The 4,616-nt window shown below is 42.3% G+C and overlaps 1 protein-coding gene across 1 annotated transcript; it reads left to right on the top strand.

The window, feature by feature from the left end:
* The first annotated feature begins 661 nt into the window (after positions 1 to 661).
* Positions 662 to 3,784, top strand: LOC116379420 (sodium/hydrogen exchanger 7-like). Its single transcript, XM_031841379.1, has 6 exons — positions 662 to 820; positions 1,340 to 1,452; positions 1,527 to 1,632; positions 2,237 to 2,378; positions 2,490 to 2,595; positions 3,618 to 3,784. The coding sequence occupies exons 2-6, from the start codon at positions 1,347 to 1,349 to the stop codon at positions 3,767 to 3,769; spliced, it is 612 nt and encodes a 203-aa protein (XP_031697239.1). The 5' UTR covers positions 662 to 820; positions 1,340 to 1,346; the 3' UTR covers positions 3,770 to 3,784.
* The last annotated feature ends 832 nt before the right edge of the window (positions 3,785 to 4,616 follow it).

Genomic DNA, 4,616 nt, shown 5'->3' with positions numbered 1-4,616 from the left:
CACGGTGTGTACTACACACTCATTCTACACGGTGTGTACTACACACTTAGTCATAGTAGTACAGACTGTATGCTATTAGAATACTATTCTAGAAGTCTTCCTCCCGACCAGTTCTCAAAGCCAGAGATGACGGAGGAGTTTCTGTGACGAGATGTCAGACGATGTAGAGTCTCAGTAACAGTTAGTTTAACAGCCTGTACTTTGATTCCAGACGGTTTTTGATGAGTCAAACAAACGGCCACAGGAAACAGGAAACAGGAAGCAGGAGGTCACGTGAGCTCGTTCACTCTGAGCACATGTGAACAGTTTGAAGTTAACGTGTTGCTTCAGTTCATCAGCTTTAGATCACTGGAGCCACACACGGCAGTGTTACTGGGTCATTGAACCACAGACGCTCTGCCATGTAAATCCTTCAGTTTTATTTGATAAGAGTCGCTCCTCACAGAGTCGCTCCTCACAGAGTCGCTCCTCACAGAGTCGCTCCTCACAGTCAGGAACACACACACGTCCTCAAAAACATTGGAATCAGTATTGTGTGTGTGTGTGTGAGCCTCTGGGATAGTGTTTGAGTGGAGCTGCTTGTTTTATAACCGGTCAGACAGAGGAATGTGTGTTTGTGTTTCCAGTTTGACAGGGAGTCACCCCCCCCCCCCCCCTCCCCGTGTGGCCTTCACTGATTGTTGTGACACTTTCGTTAAACTTAAAGTGTGTGTGTGTGTGTGTGTTTCCTTTTCCTTTTCCAGAGACACTTCTTCAGGAATCTGGGCTCGATCATCACTTATGCGTTTCTGGGCACTGCCATCTCTTGTTTTGTTATCGGGTGAGTTTCTACTTTCTGTTCATGAAACCTTGAATGTGGGGTTGGTAATCTAGATCTAACAAGTGATCCGGCCTATAAACTCAGCTCAGTGTTGTAACTCTGAGCTCAAAGTGTTTAAACGTCTTCATCACTTCATCACAGTCCTCTAAAGACACGCCCCCTAGATTATCCTGAAGAATGTAAACAAACAACATGGCTGCTGTTAAGAGAGAAGCTGGAGGAAGACGAGCAATGAGTGACAGACAGACGGGTAGGTTGGTAGGCAGGTAGGCAGAAAGATAGGTAGGTAAACAGGCTGGCAGACAGACATTGAATCGTTCCTTTGGTTCTGAATGAAATGATTAGTCGTCTTATTTCAGTCTTTCAGCCTCAGAAACAGATTCTTCTCGTTTCTTTCTCACTGATTTTGATTCACTGATTGCCGAAATAAGAATTTCAATAAAAACATATGAAACATGTTTGTGAAGAAGATGACTAACCCTGTCTTTAATGATGGAAGCTCTGTCTGTCTGTCCTCAGGAATCTGATGTACGGTGTGGTCAAACTCATGCAGATGGTCGGACAGCTGACCGACAAGTTCTACTACACCGACTGCCTCTTCTTTGGAGCCATCATGTCGGCCACAGACCCGGGTACGTGACCACACGCTGCGTCAGCAGTTTGTGACCGAGCGGATGAGCTAATGTCATGTTCTAAATGTGTGCAGTGACGGTGTTGGCCATCTTCAACGAGCTCCACGCTGACGGGGATCTGTACGCTCTGCTGTTTGGAGAGAGTGTGATGAACGACGCGGTGGCCATCGTGCTTTCCTCGTGAGTCCCTTTCCCGCCTTCTTCACCAGATAAACGTCTCCGAGGCTCCTGACCTCCTTTTCCCTCCTGATGGTGAAATTCAACCCTGAAGTGAGACAGATTCAGCTGCTCCTCTGGACGGACAGACGGCCCTCTGCCTCCCTCTGCTGGAGATATTACAAAGCACCTACTGACTATGTATTTACTGTAAAACAATGGAGCATCACCAGAGGAATTTTTAAGTTTTATTTTAAATGTTTCCATAATTTTGTCTGTGTGATTCCTATGGGATCATTTTTTATTTCATTTTATTTTGAAAGTTTGTCTTCTCACAGGTTAACAGACGAACAAATTGGCCTTTATGTGATGTCGTCGCTTTTCTGCTTTATTGTATTTTATTTATGTTATTATACTGTTATTATACTGTTTTTAAAGTGAGGCACAAAGGGTTAACAAACTATTATTGTGTTTCATTAAATAAACAAATCATAGGAACAGAAATTATTTCCCAAAAAGAGCCAAAGTTACAGTCCTCCTTGTCCTCAATCATGAGGAGGTGAATCCATTCAAACCTCATTGACGGATTGGTTGATTCCTGACTTTAAATCCGTCCTCTGTGCTGCAGGTCTATCGTGGCGTACCAGCCCAGCGGAGCCAACACACACATGTTCGATGCCTCGGCCTTCTTCAAGTCGGTGGGGGTTTTCCTGGGTATTTTCAGCGGCTCCTTCGTGATGGGTGCAGCCACAGCAGTCGTCACCGCTCTCATATCCTTCACAAACACAGTCTACTTTCAGACGTATTTGATTAATGTTGGACAGCAGGTGAGTTATAGTAAAGATCTAAAACTCTGTTGATGTCTTTAACTCGACTCTCACGTCACCAAGTTCACCAAGCTGCACTGTTTCCCGCTGCTGGAGACGGCGCTCTTCTTCCTCATGTCCTGGAGCACCTTCCTGCTGGCTGAAGCCTGCGGGTTCACAGGTGAGCCGGTCCGAGCTGCTGTGGAGGAATGTGTGGAAGTAGAGCGCAGACCGCTGTGGTCAGGATGCTGAGAGGACACTACTCAGCACATGACTTTATCATATGTTTGGACATGTATTCACATTTATTTCTGATATCTTTAGAATATTTTTCACGTATTTCTGGACATATATTCACGTATTGTTTTTTGGAAATTCATAAACGTATTCTTCTGAACATTTTTCACACATTTCTTTCCGGACATTGTTTTGAATTCTTTCGTTTGTTTTGACATATTTTCACACATTTAAAAAAATATTTTTCACATACTTTTAACTATTTTTTTAGAACTTTATTTTGTGACAGTTTTCTGTAATTTTTTACGTATTTCTTGACGTATATTTACATATTCTTTTGGAAATACACATTTCTCTGACATTTTATGGACATTTTTCACATATTTTCAGACATTTTCACATATTGTTGTGAAGGATGTGAAAAACAATATTAAGCTTATTATCGTTCCACACTTTGTCTTCTTCTGTATTTACACTATTGTTATTAGTTGGTTCACGGGCCTTTTTATTCTCCAAAACATCTTTAAAAGGGAAACTTTCAAGAGACCGATTAAGGAAATAATAAAAATTGAAGCAGCCGAGGCTGAGACATCCAAAACCCCGAGATAATACATTTCCCACAATGCAACTCAAATGCATCTTTTATTAGACTTCCCTTCCTGTTAAATGCCCTCATATTTTATGACGCAGTGACTCTTCAAATGAAGCTTCAGTTGTTAAATATCTGTGAATGTTTCTGCAGATAAAGTTATAATTCTTTTAATTCCGAGCTGTTGATTCTGCTGAATGACGTCATGATGAGCAGTTTAGACTGAACAGCCTCAGAGAGCTCAATCTGTCTGTTATGCAAATGAAATGTAACGGGGACTTAAACACAGATTATGCAGCAGATGTGCAGGACATGAAATTAAAGGGATAATATGATAATATGACTCCCAGTAACGAGCTGATTGTTTGTGACTACAGGCGTCGTGGCCGTGCTGTTCTGTGGCATCACGCAGGCTCACTACACCCACAACAACCTCTCTGCAGAGTCCAACAAGCGCACCAAGCAGGTACATTCTGACCACTTTCTGCACATGCAAACCCCGTTTATGCCCCCCCCCCCGTGGTGGTAAGGACCGGTGCTCGGCCCACGCTGCCAGATGGTTCCATGAGCGGCCTGCTGTGACCTTAATCTGGGTTTTCTGAGGACGTCGCTCCCAGACAGGGTTCAGTCTTGAGGTCGGGGTGCAGATTAGGGACGAGCAGCGTAATGCATTCAGGGACCAGTGTTCCAAGTATTCTAGCAGACTACACGTGTACAATATGACAAGAATCTTCACTTTTAGACAGTAAACATTGCAAAAAACTGGTTCCTTAACTCGTCTTCTTTCAGACGAGAGGAAATAAAACATTTATTTTATACTTTGTCTGTTTACGTCTGTAGATTTCTACTAAATTCACCAAAAGTTTCCATTCGATAATGACACATTTGCATATTTAAAAATAACATTTCATAAAACTTGTAATACAATAAATACTCCTCTTAATGTGAGTGATGAAGTGGTGAAGTTTCATGGTGATATCTGTGAGTTCATGTTGTGACTCTATTCACCTGTAGAGTCTTCTTAATGTGAGTGATGAAGTGGTGAAGTTTCATGGTGATATCTATGAGTTCATGTGTTCACCTGTAGAGTCTTCTTAATGTGAGTGAAGTGGTGAAGTTTGATGGTGATATCTATGAGTTCATGTGTTCACCTGTAGAGTCTTCTTAATGTGAGTGATGAAGTGGTGAAGTTTCATGGTGATATCTATGAGTTCATGTGTTCACCTGTAGAGTCATCTTAATGTGAGTGATGAAGTGGTGAAGTTTCATGGTGATATCATGAGTTCATGTGTTCACCTGTAGAGTCATCTTAATGTGAGTGATGAAGTAGTGAAGTTTCATGGTGATATCTATGAGTTCATGTGTTCACCTGTAGA

The sequence above is a fragment of the Anarrhichthys ocellatus genome, unplaced genomic scaffold (assembly GCF_004355925.1).
Source record: "Anarrhichthys ocellatus isolate YVR2014 unplaced genomic scaffold, GSC_Weel_1.0 scaffold4290, whole genome shotgun sequence".
Lineage (NCBI taxonomy): Eukaryota > Metazoa > Chordata > Actinopteri > Perciformes > Anarhichadidae > Anarrhichthys > Anarrhichthys ocellatus.
The sequence above is the reverse complement of the archived record's forward strand: the minus strand, read 5'-3'. Positions and strand labels throughout refer to the sequence as shown.